Below are 21,806 nucleotides of genomic sequence, written 5' to 3'. Positions count from 1 at the left end.
ATAGGTAGGAATGATCATCAAAATAAAATAAGAGAAATCAGAGCTTGAACATAAAGGTTTAGGTGTTCGTTTTTCCCGCTCGCTGTTCGGGAGTGGAATAGTAGAGAGATAGTATGATTGTGGTTCAATGAACCCTCTGCCAAGCACTTAAATGTGAATTGCAGAGGAGTCATGTAGATGTCTAGATGTAGAATATATGTGTTGCTTGGCCTTAGATTTCTTGCCCTCTATTTTTCAATGTTTTCCTTATTGCAGCCTCAGTACTTTCTCCTTCTATTTGTCATTGTTTTCTTTCACTTAAACTATTACTAACATTCGTCGCCTCCATAATTTTATCTAACACCGAGGGGTAAGTGCAAGGAACATAGTGCCTTTCATATGTGAACAGCAGTTGCATGTAGTACTACATTTTCATTTGTGGCAGTTTGAGCCTTCTGTACATTACTGGGATTGGCTGTAAATCCATTTTAACAACCAACTTCCAAATATTGTTGTTATGGTACTTAGGGCCTTTTTTAAAATTTCATGTCTTCAGCTATTATGAACTCTACTAACAACAACTCGGTTTAATTTCAGTAGATTTGGAGTAAAGAGTGTGTGTGTGTGTGTGTGTGTGTGTGTGTGTGTGTGTGTGTGTGTGTGTGTGTGTGTGTGTGCGTGTGCGTGTGCGTGTAATGAAATCAAATGAGATGTTTAATGTTAATACTATAATTGATAGGTTTATATTCAACACCATATTGAAAAACAATGAAATACAACAAATGTAAAGAGCACAATTGAAAAGTAAGCTTTCAAACAACAACAGATCAGCAAAGAACAACACTGAATAGAGCAAAAATAACACTAAAGTCAGAAAAAAAGTAAATTTTTTTTCTTATATCCATGTACTCTAATTTTGTTTCCTGTAGTAAAGGATGGAAAAAGAAAAATATGCCTTGGACCATGCCCCAAGTCCTAAAGTCCAGATGTCACTGTGGAAGTGAATACTGATTTAAAAACCTGATTTATATCAGCTCTAGAAGTTTTACAATTACAAATCATAATGTTACTATGTCTTTTGTTATGATTTACAGCTGCATTAGCTATGTACTTCATTTATCTGCTGAACATTTTTCAGGTTGTGCAGGCAGAAGAATTAGTAACTTTCAGCTCCATAGAAGAACTGCAGAAGAATAATCAGAAGCTGCTGGCAAAAATACGGGAACTGAGTTCTGAGAGTGAGAAAGAAGAAGAAAAAGAGTCTGATGAAGTTAAGGAACTGAAGGTAACATAGCTAGCACTCTCTCTCTCTCTCTCTCTCTCTCTCTCTCTCTCTCTCTCTCTCTCTCTCTCTGTGTACGTGTGTGCGCGCGTGCGGGGGGGGGGGGGGGGTTAATTGGCCTGCTCAGAAGTTACTTGTAACATTATTTCTGTTGCAAGGCATGCCTAATTTTGAGTTCTTTGAATAAAGTCACAAACTTCTTTAGTACATTTTTTTCTTTTTGCCTTTGGCAGCTGTTGTGTAAGACTTGGAGATTAGTTTTATGATTGCCTTTTGAAAAATGTAATTGAACTGTTTGTAAAATGAGTCGAAGCAGGAGTTTAAATGTTTGTGTGCAGAAAACTAATCTTGCACCAAGACAGGATGATGGCAACTGCATGAGCTTGGGTTCATAGGTCTCTACCTAGCAGGTACTCCAAATTTTATCACATGAGGGATTGTCTGTGCTCCAAACAAATGTCATGTAGAGTTTTGAGAGAGAGAGAGAGAGAGAGAGAGAGAGAGAGAGAGAGAGAGAGAGAGAGAGAGAGAGAAATTCTCATTGGAAAAAGTGTATGAATACCGTTGTGTCAAATGTGTTGAGTTCAAGGAAGATATCAAGAAATTTTGCTCTTGCAGAAAAAAAAAAAGTTATTTGTTGGTATCTACGGCTTTTCGGTAAAATTATCAGTGTACCATAGTACCCTAAATAAGACTGCAACTGTCAGCTAAATAGACTTCCCTGTCAGCTAAATTCGTCTGTGGTGATTTTCTACTACTGTCTCAAACTGAGTGAGCTGGACTAGTGTTTAGGACAGAGGTTCATATCACTGTCTGGTCACCCAGATTTTGTTGTTCCATGATTTCCCCAAACCTCTTAAAGTGAATGCCAGGATTGTTCCTTTGAATGGGCACAGCTGATTTCCTTCCACATTTTTTCCGCAGCCTGAGCTTGTATTCCATCTCTGATGATCTCATCATCAATGTCAGGTTATACCTTAATATTTCTTCCTTCCTTAATGCATCAGTATATTGGTTTGTGTAATAAGCTTGATGTACTTTACCCAAATGAAATATAGTGTTTATTTTTAACAATACATTTTGAATCAAATGTGCTTGCAGTGGAAGTGTTATAGTTTCTTATAAGTGATAAAAATGTTACTGACAACTCTACTTATTCTTTTACTACCTCGACAGGCCCATTTAGTATCTTACGCAGAGCAAATGCACAGTATGACTGAGAGAAATGAACGGTGTGAGAAAATGATAGAGACATTGTTGCGACAGCGTGATATGTACCGCAACTTGTATATCCAGGCAAGAGAAGGGAAAGATGTAAGTGACACTTCATCAGTTATTACAACTACTCCAGATGGCACAGCTCACATAGAGAGGAGTACAAGCATTAAAGAGGTAAGTTTTAGTAACCAGCGTGCTTATCTTTGTGGAAGTAATTCTCTGTTGTTTTTGTCCCTGTCATCCACATCCTGTGGCCTCGTCATTGTTAGGTTCTATCCAGTAAAGTTGTTTGGCATGATATAATCTTTTAATTCTTTTGGCAGTTGGGAGAGACCAGAAAGGCTCTTCAAGAGGCACTGGCTGAAGCTGAAACATACCGCAAAGAAAGACAGGCACATGAGAAACACTTGACTGAACAGTTGGAAACTGCTCAAACTGAACTTCACAAAATTCGTTCTGACTATGCCCGCATTGTGGCACAGGCCGAATATGCAGATCGCTGTGCTAAGGCATTAAAAGACAGCACTGATGTTTATCGTGCGCAGGTTGATGCTCTTGAGAAACGAAACCAGATATATGTTGAATCAATAGCTAAGCATGAGCAAACAATTGTTGCTATTAAAGATGTAAGTATACTGTTGGTATATAAGTTAGACTGCAAGTAAATTAATGTATTAAATATAAGAAATAAACATTTATTTTAAATTACTCTCTCTGAGAGGTGTATGATAATGTCTGTGGAAGTAGTGTTGTAGTTATAGGTGGTGGTGGTGGTGGTGGTGATTCAACATCAGTCTGTTGTCAAAAAAACAGCATTTGTTTTAAATTTATTTTCAGTTTCATCTTTGGCATGAAAGTCAGAAAAATAGATATTCTGCATGTAGGTGGAAAACAAATACTGGAATATGTATGTTGGCAACATTGCAGTTAATCTCGCTCTTCACTTCCTTGTCATGATTATTCAGCAGTGATACAATGACTACCATATCAGTAAGATACATAAAATCTTCTTGTATTGAATTTGTGATGTCAGACATTTTTTAAATTTCAAAGTTGTCATAAATGTGCGCCATTGTCTTGTCAGGAAAACATCTGCCTTTATTGAGGTGATGCGAATGAACAGATTGGTATCAAATTTTAATCAGATGTCAGAAAGAAACAACAGTTGTTCATTATAATCATAGTTAGGATTCTTGGGTGCAAATTTCAGATGACGAAAAAGGAATGGACCAGGTGCTAAAATAAGGTAAAAAGGGCCAAAAAGGTGATGATTTACTTAACTAATTCAACAAATTATCTTTCTCCTGTTCTACTTTATTGAATTACAAACAAGTATATCAAATCATCACTCTTCAGAAGAAGGAAAAATCATGGATGTTGTTCTTAGACATTTAGCACTCTACATTTTTAAACTAAGTCAGCATCCATTAAAAAATAGAATATCTTTGTAGATGTTAAAACTTCTTTCAACATCCACAGAAACCTTCGAGACAAACTTTGTACTCACTTGGAATGGCGGCTCTACAGATCTGGATTCTCCTGAAGACTATACAAGTTTATCTTTGTCAAAGCCATCTAACTGCCCCCTCACAGAAGTAAAAATATTCCATTGTTTCTCCCTTCCAAGACCTTGTTCTTCTAATCATTTATTAGCTACAGTCAAGTACTTGTAACTATGGATGTAAACTAGTTCTGCCAACAAATTATGTATTTTCTCCAGTAGCAGAAGTTATTATGTATTGGAAATTGCACCTATGTCAGCTGGAGTGAAAGAAAACACGGACACTTTAATCTTGTCAGAATTCTCACACGTTATAGCAGCACACTTGTCAAAAATCCCTAGCAAGTGATTTGCCTGCAGGCTTCAAAATGGCTTGGAAGTTCCTTCCGGATTCTTAAAACCTATAAAGGACATGGACCAAGCATGTAAATGTTTCAGTACTGGCATTGGCTTTCTTCAGCTCATACATTTTTAACAACGTAGGCTAAACTTTCTCCTCTGCTAAGGGACAAACTAAAATGTTCAAAAAATATTGTTCAATTGAGTCTGTGTTTTCATCTAGAATGATTCCCATGTCACACCCAGACATTTCCTCCTGGATTCTTTGTGTGGTTTGTTGGAAGTGTGTGTGTGTGTGTGTGTGTGTGTGTGTGTGTGTGTGTGTGTGTGTGTTTTAATGTACTCTCATTGAGCAATGACATCTTTGTGTATTTTTGAAGAAATCCTTTGAAGGTTGAATGTTTCACCTTACTAAGTGGTATTCCTGCTTGTATAAGAGCTGCACAAAAATCAGTGTTGAGGGATTTTGGAGATCCTCATGATGTCTCACAAGCTGTGCATCCTCGACACAGGCACTTCCACTCATTTCTGTGCTGCTACGGGGACATTCTCAGCCATTAACCTCTGTTTTTGCTTTCCAGCATTTACTTACTCTTTTCAGTGGGAAGGCACTGACGACCTTCATTCCATTGATCATTTCCCACTCTGTATTCACCTACTAAATGGAGCTATCACTGAAAGGAAGCAGCCACAATGGATGATCAGCAGTGTCAGGTGGATGCTGTTTGGCCAGCTGGCTGCATTTGAGTGCTGCAGCAGCATCCAGGAGTGGGTGGACCACATAACATGAGTTATCTACTATACAAACTACAGCAGAGCATTTTGTGCTGAATATTGCCACTGCCAGCCGGGATCCAGGGTTCCCTTGCTCCTGTGCAACCATGGAAAGGGGTGAGTTGGACTTCCAGTCTAATAATTTGGAGTCCTACAACTGCCTATTCTCCATGTGGGAGCTGGATTCCACTCTGAAGCTCTTGATATTGCACTCGGTCACAACCAGATCCAATACTGCATGCTGTGGAACTCAAATCACTGTCCAAAGAAACCCTCTTACAGAGTTTGAATTCAATATGGCACACAGATAACTTCCCAACTCGTAGAGGGAGTCAACTTTGACCCCTCTTTCTAAACTGGGAAATGACCGAATGTCTCCCAGTAATTACTGGTGTTGCCTTAACAAGCTGTGTAGAAAATACCTTGGAGTGCATGGTTAACTGTCATCTGATGTGGATGTTATAGACTAAGCACTTTAACTACTCCCAGTGTAGTTTCAGCAGATTTCAATCCACTGTTGACTACCTGATCTTGCTAGTGGCAGCTATTCAGCAGGCTTTCCTGCATAAACGGCATTGGGTAGGTATGTTTTTCTGTATCGGTAAGGCATGCATTACTACTCGGAACCACGTTGTTGTAGGACAGCTCTGCCAATGGTGCTTTTGTGGCCATCTCCCCATCTTTATTTGGTACTTTTTATCAAAGTGCTTTTTTCACTTCAGAGTTGGTGACATGCTGTCGAATAGTTTTGAGCAGAAGAATGGTGATCCCTTATACCGATGCCTCTTATTTAGTCTTCTTCTTCTTCTTGTGTATCCCGGCTTCTTGAGATCTCTTGTGAAGAGACACGATACAAGAAGTTCCGTAGTGGTGTACGACAATCAATGAAGTTAGACAACAGTTAATAATTTAACTTTCGAAACTGCTAAGGTTTTTTGGCATTTTTTGGAAAGAAAAACACTCTCATGCGGTTAGCAAACTTTGTGTAACATTCTGTGTGTGTAATGGTCCTTACTATGTTGCAAATCGTTCTAATGAATTGATTAAGCTGCTTTACAGCATTGTTAGGCAATGCAACGTAATAAACAAGGTGATATATGTCTCAATTAAAACTGAACCTCCATATTTTGAATAAAATTTCGGTTTTTTTGTCAAAATTATCAGTTGTTAAAAAATTAATTTCCAACTTCGTGCATGAAGTCCAAATGCATTTGCAACTATTGTACGAGATTTAATGGACAGCTCGATTATGCATTGGCGTGTAACGTATATCAAATCGAGCACACAGGTTCCAGTTTTCCCTAATGGGCTAAATGACTCTTTTGTAATAATGTGATGTGTGTATCACATGTAAAGTTTAAATGAAACTGGATTTACTCTCCATTCGGGTCAAGATCACAAAATAAAATTCAACACATAGGTCAGCAAATTGTACACATGCACTTTTAGCACTCTTAAGTGATAACTCGTGTCAGAGTAAAAGCCACATACAAATTCACACTAAAATTTAAAATACCTTTATATTAAACAAATAAATTATGGCATGTAATTACTAATCAAACATTTCTGATTCTGAATAAACTTTAAGAACTTGTATTTCATAATCAATAAAATTTAGTGAAATTATTAGTTTGCTAAAATGGATTCAGATTAAAGTCAACTCGTGTCTGGATGATGTCACAAATCGACACTTCCTTGGAATGAATGAAATACCTGTACTGAAAAATACTGTCCATTGAATAATTTACTCTTTGCCACAGCCATCCACAGTATCACATCCACCGTAAAGAGTCCTGTACGTTGCTCCTTATTTGTGGGCAGTTTTTCAGTTTTCTTTTCCTCCTCCAGCATTTCAGCATCATTTTATTAGTTGCGGCTTCCATTGAAGATGGTGGAGAAGTGGGCGGCTGCAAAGACTGATTTTACATTTTCTACGGAGAAGGTGTGTGTGTGTGTGTGTGTGTGTGTGTGTGTGTGTGTGTGTGTGTGTTTCATTTTAATCATTCTCATCCTATTTTTAATTTACCTGTGGAACACTATTCTCCCTTTTAAAGACTCTGTGCAGTTTTTGGGCCTCATTTTTGACTTGATGTTGCCTTGGTTTCTACACCTGATGGACCTGAAAGTAATGGCCCAAACACACTGAAAATTTTGAGGTGTCTTACATAGGTCTTGGGGAGTGGAAGGGAGCTTCTGCTCCAGTTTTTGTAGGGCTTTTGTTCGATCACGGCTGGACTATGGATGTACAGTGTATGGGTCAGCGAGGCCTTCGTACCTTAAAATCATTGATTCTGACCACCATGAAGAGATCAGGTGGTCCACGGCCCTTATAGGACCTGCCCCATACTCATATCTTTTGTGCCGAGGCTGGTGGACTGTCTGTACCATCTGGTAGGAGCTTCTCATGGTGTGTCAGGTATGTCAGCCCCTCGCTACTTCCACTGCTCCAGCACACCCTACCATTGCTCATCCAGCTATAGAACTCCTCTTAATGAATCATTACGGGCAACAAGACCATTTTGTATCTGTGCAGAATGTGTGCTTGAGACCCTTGGCGTGGGTCATGTACAGGCTCAAATCTAGTGTTTTTACCAACTGCTACCCTGGTTAGTGCAAGTGGCCAAAGTAATTTTAGATTTAGTGAAGTGCAGGAGTGATTGCATATCTTCTTCTGTTTTTAATGCCAAATTTTTTGAGATTTAAATGAGCGCCAGGGCTTTGTAGCTTTCTTCACAGACGGGTCTAAGCTGGGGGACTCTTTTCTCGATGCAACTCTTATATCTAGCTGACCAGCTGATAAAGTAGTTCAGAATATTCAGGATGCCCTCCTCTGGGTAAAATGAATGGGGAAAGAGGTGTCCTTCTGGTAGGTGCCAGGGCACATGGGTATTGCAGGATACGAAAGGGCAGATATGCAGCCAAGGAGACATGTCTTGATAAATTCTCGGTTATTTCAGTGTGCCATTCCCCCGCATGTACTCACCTCGCTGTTGAGGTACAGAGTCAGATGCTGATGGAAAGACGAGTGGCTGGAAATGACTGATTATAAGCTGTGTCTCGTAAAGCCCACAATGCAGTTGTGGTATACCTTCTTGTGGCCATGAAGATGGTCTGAGGTCCTGCTTTTCCTCGTCCTTACATAGGTCACAGTTCTCTCAAGCATGCATTCTTGCTCAGGTAAAAGGATCCTCCAACATGTGGTGCTTGTGGCGTGCAGGTAACTGTGCCCCTCATTTTACTAGACTGGATTTTATTTTCGGACCAGAGGACTGTGCAGATTTACTGGCAGATCTGCCCTCTGTGCAACTTGTTTCCAAAAATGTTGGGAGCTTGTGTTCTTAATGTGTGTTATCTGGGTGAGTGGCATATGCTCTTTTGTAATTCGTCGGCCATGCACATTTATCTTTGTTTTCGTTGTAGCTCTTCTGTGGTTTTACTTCTGTTTCAGTTTTAGAAATAGCAGCTTTCACCCTTCACTGCTTTATTAAGGCTTGTGAGATAATGTGATTGTGTGGTTTAATGAGAGTGAGTGAATGATTGTCTTTTATACCTTTCTTCCTTACTGCTTGACAAAAATTTTAAACGTTTTAGCCAGTATTGTTTCATCTAATGTGCGTAAGGGCACTGTAACATCGATGTTGAGCACCTGTAACACACACACACACACACACACACACACACACACACACACACACACAAATCAATGTTCAATTCATTAATATTTAGCTTTTTGAAGAATTGTTCAAATGCATTTTGTAATAGTGTGCCATGATTTGTTTCTTTGAAGAGTCTTGTTCTTTTGATGCTTAGTGCTGGAAATGTGTTTGATCCAATCTCACTGGTATTTTTCATCTAACAAAACTTCTTAATTGCATAACAAAACGGTCAGTTTCAATGGAACCTTGTGTGTGAATTCCTGAGATGGAACAGTTTCTCAGATGCTGGACACGTTTGGCATGGTCAAATCTAATAATACACTCATTTAATGATGAACATAATTCATGAACAGTGGGATACTGATTCTCTTGATATTGAAATGGTAAAATGCAATACCCATATTCTCATTTTGATTGTTTGCAGGCTGTGTGTAGCGGCAAAGTGAGAGAAATTGGAAGAGTCTCGCACACAATTATTTTCCATTATTACAGATGTGCTTCCAGTCCTACATGTACCAAAAGGGGCAGTGGTACTATTAATGTTCATTGTAAGCTAAGGCAATGATAATTAAAAGTTAAATATCTTATATTGATTCAAAACTATAAACAAATATGTTGTGACAGTGCCACGACATTTAACACTGCCGCCACGACAGTACGTGCAAACGGCGATAGAGGCGCTCCACAACTCTGCTGAGCGCGGGAGCGCCACCTAGCTACGAACGGCACCGGCCGCATGTCACAGCACGGGAGTCGAATAAGAGATACTGAGTTGTTATCATGTAACAAGTTATTGTTTCTAAGTGAGAGTGTTTGAATATCCACGCAATTATTGGTGATTAAAGGTTATAACACTTTTTGGCGACGAGGTCGGATATTTTCACTGCATTGTGGATTTGTGTGTTCGTTACGGGGCAGACATGGAACAGCTTATGCAAGTGCTCATTGAGCAAAAAACACAGCTGATGGCTGCTATTCAGGCACAACAAACACAGCTGACGGCTGCGATTCAGGTGTTGTCGACGTCTCTTACTCATCGTCTGTCTTCCTCTTCTCCGCCTCCATTCCCTCCTTACGACGAGGCCGCTGAAGACTGGGAGGATTGAGAAGCGTTTGCGGCAACACTTCTTGGCTTTCGGCGTCGTCGACGCTCCTATGTGTAAGTCGTTATTTCTATCTTGGATTTCCCCACGGATCTATCAGCTGCTATCTCAGTTAGCCCCTCTGCGGGAACCTGCCTCTCTGTCCTTCCAAGAAATGTGTGATTTATTGTCTAACTATAACCGAAAAAACAACCACGTCGTTGCCGCCCGCGTGGCAGCGCTTCGTAGCTACGAACGGCATCGGCCGCATGTCACGGCATGGGAGTCTAATAAAGAGATACTGAGTTGTTGTCATGTAACAAGTTATTGTTTCTAAGTGAGTGTGTTTGAATATCCACGCAATTATTGGTGATTAAAGCTTATAACAAAATGTAATTAAACCCACAAGCCATTCCTCTTATAAATTACAAAGATCACTCAAGAAGATTACTGAAAACCTACAGCAAAAGAAAATAGGGGATTACGAACATGGTTGGAGGAAAAAATGGATTAAGGTCTCTCAGAAGGAGAAAAGGGGCATGAAAAAATGTCTTTTCGAAACAAGAAACAACATTCACACCGTGGTATCTTTCTGAAGAGCATTAATTTATCCTGAGAAAAGGTGCATCGTAAAAATCCAAAAATCCTGACTCTGATTATAACATAGGGAGCAACAGATATATTTCTGTATAGTTCGCTAGTTTTGTTGTGTTAATGGTAGCCTGGTTAAGCACAAACGGTTTATAGTTACTTAATGGTACTGACTGAGGCTATTGTACAGTCTCTTCTCTTCATTTGTGTATACTGGTGCCAGTGCTGTTCTCTTACTTTCATACCTGTAGAAGCATTTTGCAGGTTAGTAGATTTTACATAGGAATGAGGCTGAGTGGTCTGCTTGTAGGAGGGAAGTATTCCCTTGGTCTGTTATAACTCGGTTAATTAGTGTTTGGGCAGTGTTAATAATTGCATGGCACACTGATACCTTCCTATGATTAATATTAAACAATTCTTCATATTTTAATGAAATTCTGCCACTTGGTTGTATATTTGATACTTATTTATTTAAGAGTCTCAAGAGTTCAGCTCTATGGCCATTATTAAGTGCAAAAGTGAACAGAAAATCAACAAAACATACAGGTCATTCAGTGCAGGGCACCTGCATGACCTTGAGCCAAGATCATGCTGAATGATGTTCCATAAATATTCTTAAAACATGATTATTGTATATTATATATAAAAAAAGAAGCATTCAGTAAAGGGAGGATGGAGGCGAGGGAGAAGTGAATAAGGGGTGGAGGGGGGAGGAGTAGATTGGACATGATTCATTTGATTGCTGTACTATGTTCATAACAGCCACTGACTCATTATATAAGCATTTGTTCAATTTCGTATTACTGTGGTCTTAATTATTACATGAAGTGAAAATCTGAAACATATATAGTAGGTTCTACACTATTTGATCAGAAGTATCTGGACACCCCCAAAAACATATGTTTTTCATGTTAGGAGCATTGTGCTACCACCTGCTACCAGGTACTCCATATCTGTGACTACAGTAGACATTAGACATAATGAGAGAGCAGAATTGGGCACTCTGTGAAACTCGTGGACTTCAAACGTGGTCAGATGATTGGGTGTCACTTGTGTTATATGTTTGTACACAAGATTTCCATACTCCTAAACATCACTAGTTCCATGTTTCTGATGTGATAGTGAAGTGGAAATGTGAAGGGACATGTACAGCACAAAAGTGCACAGGCTGGCGTTGCCTGTTGACTGACGGAGACTGCCGATAGTTGAAGGAGATCGTAATGTGTAATAGGCAGACATCTATCCAAACCATCACACAGAAATTCCAAACTGCATCACCATCCACTGGAAGTACTATGGCAGTTAGGCAGGAGGTGAGAAAAGTGGGATTTCATAGTTGAGCAGCTGCTCATAAGCCACACATCATACTGGTAAACGCCAATCGATGCCTTGCTTGGTGTAAGGAGCGTAAACATTGGATAGTGGAAAAAACATTGTGTGGAGTGATGAATCATGGTACAAATTGTGACAATCTGTTGGTAGGGTGTGTGTCTGGCAAATGCCTGGTGAACGTCATCTGCTAGCGTGTGTAGTGCCAACAGTAAAATTTGGAGGTGGTGGTGTTATGGTGTGGTGTTTTTCATGGAGGAGGCTTCACCCCTTGTTGTTTTGCATAGCACTATCACAGCACAGGTCTACATTGATGTTTTAAACACCTTCTTGCTTCCCACTGTTGAAGAATTCGGGGATGGCGATTGCATCTTTCAACATGATTGAGCACCTTTTCATAATGCCTGGCCGGTGGTGTAGTGGTTACAATGACAATAACATTCCTGTAATGAACTGCCCTGCACGGAGTCCTTACCTTAGTCCTATAGAACATCTTCGGGATGTTTTGGAATGCCAACTTCGTGCCAGGTCTCACCAACTGACATTGATACCTATCCTCAGTGTAACACTCCATGAAGAATGGGCTGCCACTCCCCAAGAAACCTTCCAGCACCTGATTGAACGTATGCCTGTGAGAGTGGAAGCTGTCATGAAGGCTAAGGGTGGGCAAACACCATACTGAATTCCAGCATTACCAATGGAGTGGGCCATGAACTCGTAAGTCATTTTCAGCCAGGTGTCCGGATACTTTTCATTACATAGTGTATATACATTCTTACAGCAACGTGCCAGCATATTCAGTTTATAAATATTGAAATAAGAGAAATCTATTCAATATTATTTGAAAATAATTAGAAACTAAAAATTAATAAAATTAATAAAAATCCCATGTACGAAATTTCCTTGTATTACAGTGATGATACATTAGTACTGGTTTAACCTATAAGGCTCCTTTACAAGGGGCATTTGAAAAGTCAGTGCAAAATTAAAAACTACTTACTTGTTTGGGGTAAACCTTTTTTATTTTTCGACATAGTCTGCTTTTAAATTTACAACGCTGTTCTAATTGTTTCATCCCTTCTGAATAACAGCAATTGTCCAAGTCTGCAAAATCACTATTAGTTGCTGCAATCACCTCTTCGTTTGAATAAAATCTTTGTCCTGCCAACCATTTCATCAAATTGAGGAACAAATAGTAGTCAGAGGGAGTCAAGTCTGGAGAATAGGGGGGGATGTGAAACGGGATGGAATCCTATTTCCATTAATTTTGGGAGCACAACTGCTGAGGTGTGTGACGGTGCATTGTCATGGTGGAAAAGGACTTTTTTGCGGCCCAATTGCCAGCGTTTTTCTTCAACCAGTCCAGTAACGATGAATAATATTCACCTGTAATAATTTTACCCTTTTCCAGATAGTTGACGAGGATTATCCCTGTGAATCCCAAAAGACAGTCGCCCTAACCTTTCCGGTCAGAGGAATGGTTTTCGCCTTTTTTGGTGCAGATTCTCCCTTGGTAACCCATTGTTTAGACTGTTGTTTGGTCTCAGGAGTATAGTAATGTATCCATGTTTCATCCTCAGTGACAAAACAATGCTTAAAGTAATGCTGATTCTCCCTGAATAGCTGCAAACCATCCTTGCAACACTTCACACGTTTCCGTTTTTGGTCAAGCGGAACCCTTCTTGCCGATAGCTTCTCATGTCCAAATGTTTATGCAAAATATTATGTACCAGTTCATCCGAAATGCTCACAGCACAAGCAATCTCACTCACCTTAACTCTCCTGTCATCCATCACCATATTATGGATTTTATCAATGATTTCTGGAGTCGTAACCTCCACAGGGCATCCAGAATGGTCAGCGTCACTTGTGCCCGTATGACCCCTCCGAAAATTTTGCAACTGCTTATAAACTGCTCTAACTGAAGGTTCAGAGTCACTGTAATGTTTATCAAGCTTCTCTTTAGCTTCTCTTAAAGTAATGTTTAATAACCAAATGAATGTCAAACACCAAGAAATAGACCAATATGGCTGAAACTGCATGTGTGTTCTTTCCAAAGATGCTACTAACTAAACATGACCTCGATACGTGCTGGTGGTGCCATCTCTTGGACTTTGTATGGACTTTTAAAACACCCCTCGTAAATTTGAGAATACAGTTTTAGGTTAAGCAGTGTCATTATTTAAACAATATGGACTTAGAATTACAACATAAAAAGTGTGTATAGTACAACACTTAAAACGTGATCACAGACTATATAATTAATAACCAGTTCCTGTCACCCAACAGACCACTTAAATTTTATGGTACACCAACTTGTAAATCTTCCAGTGAACATAGAACCTTAGAAAGAACTTTACAGGGTATTGCTGTCAAGAAGGGGCATAGGAAATATTTACAGCATCGTATAGGTCATTATAAGATCTTTGATGTCAAATAATAAAAGCATGAATTCGTCACTGTTGTCACAACGTAATAAATTCGATAAGTCTGTCACTGATTTTTAGCAATCAGAATGCACTAAGATGAATTCAAAGCTTGGAAACATGCAATGCTAAAAATCTCTGTTTAAGCCCCAACTGGAAATTTATTACATCCTCTACAGTCTGAAAAATTAACCATCCACAGGATAGTAGTTCAGTTTCCACACAAACAAAACTGTTTATTCTCACTTCACTAAATCTTATTTAATCTGTTTCTGACATCAGCACCCTGTCCATACAATTATTAGCTCCTTCATCTAACATAAGCTGTCCCTGAAGAAGAAGAAGAAGAAGAAGAAGAAGAAGAGCAAACTTATTCTTGGCATAAACCATTTTATCCTTCACTTTAAAAGTACAATTTATTATCCATTATTACTATAGCTAAACTGTTGCCTTAAAATCATTTGTGCCTTTGCTCTTGACGAAACGCAGCACTTCTGGAACATGTCACATATACATTCCACTGAACATGTCGCATATACATTCCACTGGAAGCATTCTTCCTTCAAACACCGGAAATTTGTTAGAATGCTTGGTGTAGTTCTCTCCCAAATGTATTCTCATTTGTTCAACTTCCTCAGTGACTAAGAATAGTATCATCTTTTGCAAATTAAGGACAAGAAAAGTTTTGCGATACCAAAGAAAACATTCTGAAAGCCATTTGGTGTGAAAGCATCATTATGTTCAGAAACGGGGAAACTTCCCCACATCCCCCCCTGAGGCTGTCAACAAAGGTAGGATTGCCCTCCCCACTCTAAAAATATCCCATATCTGGTTCAAAACTTTTTCCGAAAATCTTGCTGAGACTAATACCTGTATCCATTACTACATAGGCCCAGTGGACAGTGGTTAAAGTCCTTAACATTACTCTGTGTATTGAATAATTAATGCTCCTACTAATCATCTGTCACATTGCAAATTTTATAAGGCATTTAAGATTTACTCTGAGCAATTATTGATTGTTGTTGCTGAAGAGTGATTGAGGGTAGCTGCCCCCCAGTATGAATGTGTTCATACCTTCTGTTCAGCCAGTTGTACGAAGTTGTAGGTGTTAGATGACAAAATTGCTATAAGTAGACTTGTCTAACCAAAATTGGAAGTTTGTCAGAATTAGTGTGTAGATCAATATATTACTCTTGATGATCCTTGATGACAGTCAAAAGTGTTGACTATGTAAACAGTATAAGGACAGGGTGTATATGCTCTGAGACAAGTGTGAAAACACAGAAATTTTTTACTCTGGGAGAAATCTGGAAAAGCCCGGTAATTTTTTAGAATTCCAGGAATTTTTTGTTGTTTTAGTTTTCAGTTAATTTTTTGTAATTTTGACTGGTAAGAACTGAGAACAAATTTTATGTTAACCCGCTACTGCAGAATACTGCAGTAATAAAATGTAAACAACAGAATTACGCCAAAATAAAACTTTAGTTGCCAAGAAAATGTGCTGTTTATAACAGAACACGGTGCATGCACAAGTGTCTGCCAACAGCAAAATGCGTCAAAGACTATTCAATACTTGATAACGACAAACTGCTTCTGCTGCATCTTCCTGATGGGCTTCATCTCAGTGAGCATGACACCACAACTTTTGTGAATGGTGATTTCAGAAGCATTACTTTCAAAGTAAATTTCCTTCTACACAGGATGAATTATGTATGTATGTATGAGAATGTGCGATGAATTTCTTAAATCGTGGACTGTTAGTACCTCATTCAAAACTTAACGCTGAAGACCAATCGCATAGAAAAATTTCGGGCCCAGAAGACCAGTCATTTATACAATTATTTAAAATTTGACTAGCATGTTTGTGTTTGATATATCTTAAAAAGGTAACACACACTAAATAAGACCAAGTTTCAAGGTTAGTTTTCCATATTTATTTTAGTTCTTTCATAGATTAAAAACTGTGTAATAATTATGGCAAAAAGTGTAACTATCTTTAAAGAAAAAAAAGTGTGAAATGAGTTCTTCAGCAATTTCACACCTAACTGGCTTTACGATAGAAAAAGTTGAACTGCTTGATGGAACATGTACTCAGCCAGGTAACCCACAAAATGCCTGGCATTCAACAGTGAAATATACAGTCGTTCCTGCCAGAAATATTTAGCTGCTGCAAAAAAAATTTTGACAGTCGATATTATACTTTTCTTGTTGACAGGGTGTTGCTATTGGCTTACTATATCACATTTCCTAGCCTCTGACTATCTGCTGTCATTGGGTGGCGAGATCGTGTGACATGAGCTGTGACTGGCTAACAAAAGCATGTCGCAATTTCGATTTCAGTGCTTCTGAAGCTAGAGTGGAGTAATTGGTGGAATTCTTGTTTTATACTTTCGTACATTTCGCCATCCATTGGAGATCCTTCCAAAATGAATTGTTTTACTGGATTGTGCTTCCTAAAGTGCCGGAAAGTTCTATGATTATACATTCCTCACCATTCGAAGGATTGATACGTTTTGCAGCTCCGAGGGAAAGTGCATTGTTGCTTAACACGGAAAAATGTACTTTCATCCGGGAAGAAGTTTATTTTCACCCAAGAAAGTGTATTTTTAACCAGGAGACCTGGGATTTTTTTTTAAAAAAAGTATTTTATTTATTTCGATCTGCTTATAATCCCAAAAATAGTTACATTTAGGACTTTGTTATTGATGTCTGTCTACTTGCCCCCCCCCCCCCCCAATTCTTCCCATTCCCCCCCCCCCCCCCCCCCCAATTATTCTATAAGAAATGGTACGTTTGTCATGTGAACATTATCACCATCATCAGAAATATGTTCTTGTTTGCTTAGGTATTTATATTTTTATTTATGTTAAGTTATCATCCAATCTTTTTTTTGTATTGCAGGAAGCTGTTGATGCTCAGAAGAAGCTTGCTCAGGCAGAGGTTCGCCTTCAGAATGCATTGCAAGAATGTGAATTGCTGCGTGAGAGCAACACACGTTTGCAGAAAGAAAAGGAAATGTATGAACGAGAGAATCGTGGGCAGAGTAATTTACTAGCTAATTTGGAATGTATCCGTACTAGCTTGGAACGGCAAGATACGGAGGCTAGAGTTCGCCTTGAGACCCGTCTGGATGATGCCCTCCGTGAATGTGCAGCTTTGCGGCGACGATTGCAGGTACTGTATGTGGCAGTGGATAGGAGGGATGTAATAATGCAATGAAGAAGTAAGAGACTAAAATTTACAAAAAAATATTTAAAAGAGTATACCCTGATTTTGAAAAAGTTCATTGATGTATTTTTGCAGCAGCAGACTTGTTTTCTTCTAATCCATTCATTAATATATCCTGGTTCATGAACAGACATAGCAGCCACTTTGTTCAAAAATTTTCTTGTGACATTAAATGTGCTGTAATTGTGGTTTCCCTGTGGCAGGAAGAAGAAGATAACTTTAGAGAACTCTCTAAGCAACTTAAGCAGCAGGTGGAAATTGCCAGACAACGTGAGGAGGAGGAACGTAAACTTGGCCAACAAGCAAGAACAGAACTTATATCTGCGAGAACAGAACTGAACCAAGTTAATGATGAGCTGCTGAAATTACAGATGCGTGTTAAGGAACTTTCCAAACAACCTTCACAAGAGACCACGACACGTGAGTATTAAGTATTATTTGTCTTCTAATACACTTACTGGATCCTGACCATAAAGCTTCATGCTTTCAGTTAGAATCTGCCTCTGCCGGAGCCATTCCTCTCTTCAAATGCTTTGTTTGCTTAATAGGCAAACAAGGAGTAATGTATATTTATTTATCGATATGCAGACATTTGTCTGCAAGACATACTTGGGTGTGTCTATAGAAAGGGCACTTTTGAGAAATTTCCCAGTCCTACACACACTTCTCACATGCAGTGCTACTGGGTGGCTTATTAAATCCAATTATGCTTAGGTTATGCATCAAAAAATTACCTGTTTGGGTTACAGTAGCCCTATTGGCCTCATTTTATTAATAAATTTACCCCCCCCCCCCCCCCCCCCCCCCCCCCCCACACACACACACAAAATCTCACATGCACATGACCAATGTCATTTGCTGCCAAGACCAGACTGTGAGCAGTTGCGCACATTGTGAGGAGCAATCGGAGTGATTGGGGTAAGGAGGAGGTGGAGGGATAGCAGGGTAGGGGTGGACATGATGGAGTGCTGCTTGTGGGAGCTTTCAGGGATGTGATTGGGAGAGGGTTGGGCAGCTAGGTGCAGAAGGGAGGTTAGATGGAGGGCAGGCAGCCAGCAGGGAGGGGAATGGGGGATTGGGAGGGGTGAAACAGGAAAGGGGAGAATTAAAAAAAATATTGGTGCATTGGTGGAACAGAAAGCTGCATTGTACTAGACTGGGACTAGGGAAGGGGATAGATCAGTAAAAGACAGTGACTAATGAAGGCTGAGGCCATGGGGGAGGGGTTACAGGAATGTAGGATATATTGCAGGGGGAGTTCCCACCTGCACAGTAGAACTCTCCCTGGAGTATATCGTACATTCCCGTAACCCTCCCCCGACCTCAACTTTCATTTGTCACTGTTGAACCAACCTATCCACTTACCTTTTCCCACTCCAGCATTACAGAGCTTTCTATTCCACCAATATACAAAGCTTACTTGTTTAATTGTTGTGCCTTTCTGCGACTCAGCATCTCAACAGTATGGTGAGCAGCAACCATTACTAGTTTGAACAACTACTCGGTCACTTAAACTGAGTAGGTTATTTGTGAGGAGATGGGTAAAGGCCAGAGTTTGAAAAATGCAGGTCATTGACTTAGGATCAACTTTTGGTTTATTGAGGTCATTGTTCTAAATCTTGGCAATGGTGTGTGGTCTGAGAACAACTTCAAAGAGCTTTTTCATGAGGCTGTGTTAATATTGTGATAGTGACACATGAATAGTACACAACATGCTCAAAGTACCCATTAGTAATTAGTTTGCTGTTAAAGGTTTTGAATGTTGTAATCTCACCTTAATCATAAAATTTTGTCTTTCTCCTGTGTGCCTTAAAAATATTTTTAATTTGTTTTAGGCTGCAGAATGAAACTGTACATTTAATTACATTATTGTGAAAGGTATTTTATATTGATTTTCAAAATGGTTAAAGGCTTAGACATGTTAGGAGACACCAGTCTCCACATGCTGTTTATCAAGTATATGAGAGGTGGTTCTAAAGCTTTAATCATCGTTTCAAAAAAATAATGTTGTATAGTTAATTTTTTGTTTATTCACAGGTACGTCTGCAATCCCGGTACACATTAAAATTCTCCTGTCACAGTACTGTAGCATATAGAGGAGCCAAAACAAAATGGTGTAGTCCACTGATAAAATTGAATGTTGTATGTTAATTGATTTTCTGTTGCTGCTGAAAATGAATTACCACTTGATACTAAATATTATCAGTATGCTTTGCTCTTATGTTTCTGCTCCTTTCCCACTATGCTACAATACTCTGTCACAAGAATTTTAATGTGTACTGGGATTGCAGGCATGTTCCTGTAAACAAACAAAAAATTAATTTTGTAGCTATATTTTTTGAGTTGTTAATTAAAACTTTGGCTATCCCTTATACAGTGTGTTAAGCTTTTTGACAAGTGTGTTTTTGTTTGACAGTCATTTATTCATTCGAGTCCACGTTCTTTATGGGGAGAATGGATGCTACAAATAAAATTACTTTTATGTGAATCCTTTCTTTTTTTAATCTTTTTTGTATATTGAATTAAATTTACAATGTTTTATCATCATATTTTTTCTTATCACTGTTTCTACTACTCTCGCTCTCACATTTAGATGGTCACCTATCGGCTGCTGTATCTGCAGTTCTCCTATGGCATCTCTATCTGCCCTGAATCTGTCATTCCTTTACTGTTCAGGAAAAGAGGCATTGGTTTTCAGCTTATGAACATTCACATAGGACATGATTTGGTATGCGAATTTCAACAGTCACAGTTTGTCATTGCCCTGTTAATAATTTTATTCAGATATATTCAGCTATGTCCAGGAAGGGAGTGAGGTAGGGTTGTAGCCTATCCCCGATCTTATTCAATCTGTATATTGAGCAAGCAGTAAAGGAAACAAAAGAAAAATTTGGAGTAGGAATTAAAATCCATGGAGAAGAAATAAAAACTTTGAAGTTCGCCGGTGACATGATAATTCTGTCAGAGACAGCACACTACTTGGAAAAGCAGTTGTGAACGGAATGGAGTGTGTCTTGAAAGGAGGGTATAAGATGAACATCAACAAAAGCAAAACAAGGATAATGGAATGTAGTCGAATTAAGTCGGGTGATGCTGAGGGAATTAGATTAGGAAATGAGACACTTAAAGTAGTAAAGGAGTTTTGCTATTTGGGGAGCAAAATAACTGATGATGGTCGAAGTAGAGAAGATATAAAATGTAGACTGGCAATGCCAAGGAAAGCGTTTCTGAAGAAGAGAAAGTTGTTAACATTGAGTATAGATTTAAGTGTCAGGAAGTCGTTTCTGAAAGTATTTGTATGGAGTGTAGCCATGTACGGAAGTGAAACATGGACGATAAATAGTTTGGACGAGAAGAGAATAGAAGCTTTTCAAATGTGGTGCTACGGAGGAATGCTGAAGATTAGACGGGTAGATCACATAACTAATGAGGAAGTATTGAATAGGATTGGAGATAAGAGGAGTTTGTGGCATAACTTGACTAGAAGAAGGGACCGGTTGGTAGGACATGTTCTGAGGCATCAAGGGATCACAAATTCAGCATTGGAGGGCAGTGTGGAGGGTAAAAATCGTAGAGGGAGACCAAGAGAAGAATACACTAATCAGATTCAGAAGGATGTAGGCTGCAGTAGATACTGGGAGATGAAGAAGCTTGCGCACGATAGAGTAGCATGGAGAGCTTCATCAAACCAGTCTCAGGACTGAAGACAACAACAACAACAACAACATGTCCAGAAAGATAGTGGACTATTCCCCTGCTCGGCTCTGAATGTGTTATCTGTAGCTGATCGTTTACATCAGAAAGAAACTGAAATTTTGTCGTCCTACTGCCAGAGAAATTCCATCTCTGTGCTATCCTGTAAATATTAAACTCTTTATTATTAATGAATTTTTTGCTGGTTACCCAAGATTTTGTGTTTTTTTTTTTTTCTCCCCTCTTCAGCCCGTAGATGCCAGCCCCGTTTCTTATGTGTAAAACCAGAGTGACATACACATGTTAATGTAATTATTACACCTGTAAATTTGTTGCTGAAGGTTCCTCTTAATCATAGTGAATTCTTTGCCATACTTTCCCGACTGCAACAGCAAGTTTGAACAGTGACAACCGTGCGCCCAAACATTGGCATTGTAGTTCAAAATTGTAGTCAGTATGGACTCAAGGTGTGATTTAATTACTTTCAGGGACAATTAAAACTGCATTTTTACCATATTAATAATTTTATTCATTATACAATTACTGTTCCTTGCTACATGTTCTATGTGGACCTTGAATCTCCAGTGTTTGTCTAGGTATACACCCAAACACCTGTTGACCTTATACCTTTGAATTACACCTGATTTATTTTAATCAGTGGGCCCCAAATAAGTCTTCCTTTAAGTTACATATTTGTTGATTTTTGTG

General features: G+C 39.0%; 1 protein-coding gene across 5 annotated transcripts in view; it reads left to right on the top strand.

Annotated features, from left to right (window-relative positions):
* The window catches only part of LOC126325636 (nucleoprotein TPR-like), a 263,392-nt gene that overhangs the window by 72,471 nt on the left and 169,115 nt on the right, over positions 1–21,806 (top strand). For all 5 annotated transcript variants that reach the window (XM_049995265.1, XM_049995267.1, XM_049995269.1 and 2 more), the window contains exons 10-14: positions 1,118–1,264; positions 2,438–2,653; positions 2,803–3,105; positions 17,079–17,351; positions 17,609–17,825. In XM_049995265.1, coding sequence (XP_049851222.1) covers positions 1,118–1,264; positions 2,438–2,653; positions 2,803–3,105; positions 17,079–17,351; positions 17,609–17,825 — 1,156 coding nt within the window. The remainder of the gene's footprint in view (positions 1–1,117; positions 1,265–2,437; positions 2,654–2,802; positions 3,106–17,078; positions 17,352–17,608; positions 17,826–21,806) is intronic.

The sequence above is a fragment of the Schistocerca gregaria genome, chromosome 2, assembly GCF_023897955.1.
Source record: "Schistocerca gregaria isolate iqSchGreg1 chromosome 2, iqSchGreg1.2, whole genome shotgun sequence".
Taxonomy (NCBI): Eukaryota; Metazoa; Arthropoda; class Insecta; order Orthoptera; family Acrididae; genus Schistocerca; species Schistocerca gregaria.
This window is presented reverse-complemented; position numbering and strand designations above follow the sequence as displayed.